Source organism: Myotis davidii, unplaced genomic scaffold (genome assembly GCF_000327345.1).
Source record: "Myotis davidii unplaced genomic scaffold, ASM32734v1 scaffold207, whole genome shotgun sequence".
NCBI lineage: Eukaryota > Metazoa > Chordata > Mammalia > Chiroptera > Vespertilionidae > Myotis > Myotis davidii.
This window is the reverse complement of record NW_006298349.1, coordinates 1,627,304-1,629,447: the sequence shown is the minus strand read 5'-3', so window position 1 is coordinate 1,629,447 and position 2,144 is coordinate 1,627,304. Positions and strand designations below refer to the sequence as shown.

Below are 2,144 nucleotides of genomic sequence, written 5' to 3'. Positions count from 1 at the left end.
CTGCGCCCGGGGCCGGAGGCGGCCGTAGCCCCGGCGGCCGGGGAAGCGGATGACCATGAAGGACGGCTTCTTGCCCCGCATGGCGCGCTTCTTCTTGCCCATGCGCATCTGCGTCATGAGCTTGGACGTGGACTGCAGCACCGTGCGCGCCTTCCTCTTGCGCTTGGTCTTCTGCGGGCCGGTGTGCAGGCCCCAGAAGAAGGCGGACGCGCTGCGGAACTGGCCCTTCTTGGAGATCTTGGGCGTGCGGTCACGGAAGCCCATGAACAGCCGGGAGGTCCCCTTCAGGCTCCTTTTGGGCTTCTCCGGCTCCTGCCCCTTCTTCTTCTTCTTCTTGGCTTTCTTCTCCTCGTCGGCCATGGTGGCGGCCTGCTCCCCACCAGCCGGGGCCGGTGTCCAAGTTCAGGGGCTTGGAGACGGGGTCCTGCTGGGCCTCCCGCCGCGGCTGCAGAGCGGCCTGGGTGCTGCACCTCGGACTGGCCTGGTGGCCTGGGAGGGACAGTTCCCAGGAGGCGGATCCATAATTCATCTCCTTGAGCCTCCGCCTTGGGTTTCACCCTCGAGCGGTGGTGGAAAGTGCGTGGGTGTTGTTTACCCGGAGCCGGGAGGCCTGCGCTGGGGGAGGCCATCTTGGCCTAGAGGCGCGATGAAGACCCCCTGCTGACACGGCCACCCCCTCCGGGGCCTCTGCTGGCTCAGCCCCCCGAAGGGAGCGCCTGGGTGACCCAGCCCCAGAGAGGGGCAGCGCGCCCTAACTACCAGCACATGAGGAGTTGGTGGGGGCCGAGCTGCATCTCCTGAGCCAGAGTGGGGTACTCAGACCCACCCAGTTGCTTGGAGAGGAGCCTTGGACCCTCCATGTCCTGGGAAGGGGAGGAGGGGAGGCGGCGCAGGTGCCCAGGGCTGTGGTCCGTGTAACTGGAGCTGGCTGGCTCTGGGAGCATGAATAATGCACTGGGAGAGCGAGGCTGTGGGCTCGGAAGGCAGGACAAGGTGGGCATCTCCGTGGGACTCCAGCAGAGCCTTTGAGGCACATGTCAGGGGGCTGAGGGAGCAGAAACAGGGTGGGTCAGGCCTGGCTCTGGCCCCAGCTCTGTCGTTGACTGGCTGTGTGGCTCTGGGAAGCCCTTCACCCTCGCTGGGCCTCTCTTCATCCATAGGATGGAGTAATAAGCTGTGCCCTGTGGCCTTCACGAGGAGGAAGCAAGACCTGATGGAGCTGCTGGGTAGGGTCATGCCAGGGGCTGCTGGCACCTGCTGCAGGCACCCCCCAGGGAGCAGTAGGGAAGTTGATAGAAACTAGAGCAATCAGGTGCTTCCAGGGTGGGGCTCATGCAAAAAGCTGGGCCTCCTGCAGTGTGAGATTTTGAGGGGCATCCACTCCCCCATCATCTCCTTCTCTGCTGCCCATTCTGCCTAGTTCTGGGCTGTGGATGCTTCCCACTTGAGGGAAAACAGAGGGTGGTGGTGGGGGGGGTCATTCTGTCTGAGCCCAGAGATGCCAGCAGCCACCCTGCCCCTTCTGGAGCCGGCTTTCAAATTGAGCCTAGGCCACTACTATCTCATGCGTTTCTCGCAATAGGCCCCTGGGTGGGAAACTATCATCTCCATTCTCCAGATAAGGAAATGGTCTCTGACAGGTCATGTGACTTGTTCAAGGTCAGCCAGCTGGGGAGGGTAGAACTGGTCTTGGACCCAGGCCTTGGGTGGTTCCAAAGCCACCTTCCTTGCTAGGCTCTTGGGTCCTTGGCCATCATGGGGGAGGGGAGCTGGGCTCCTCAGTTAGCCTTGCCCTGACCCTCAGGCCCTGAGCCAGCACACATTTGCCTGGTCACTCATTCATTGACTCATTCAGAAGTATTTGTTGAGAGCCTGCTACACACCAGGCTCTATCTTACTGGGCTTACAGCTAAGTACAAGACATAAAAACCCAACCCTTGTGGGGTCAGTGTGGATGGGGGTAATCACAAGCAAGGAAAATGAGCAAGAGATGTGATTGGTCACGTGGTGATAAGTGCTGGGATTGAAATAAAGCAGGGGAGGGGCGGAAGCAGGTGTGTGCAACAGCGAATAGGATGGGGACCACTCGCTGGGAGGTGACCCTGGAGTTAAGAGCTGCAGGAGGGGAGGGAGGCGGGGGGGGG

At 61.4% G+C, this 2,144-nt stretch overlaps 1 protein-coding gene across 1 annotated transcript in view; it reads right to left on the bottom strand.

The window, feature by feature from the left end:
• The window catches only part of MYO15A (myosin XVA), a 63,449-nt gene extending 62,757 nt beyond the window's left edge, over nt 1-692 (bottom strand). The window contains exon 1 of the mRNA XM_006773974.2: nt 7-692. Coding sequence (XP_006774037.1) covers nt 7-360 — 354 coding nt within the window. The 5' untranslated portion in view covers nt 361-692. The remainder of the gene's footprint in view (nt 1-6) is intronic.
• Nucleotides 693-2,144: the final 1,452 nt, after the last annotated feature.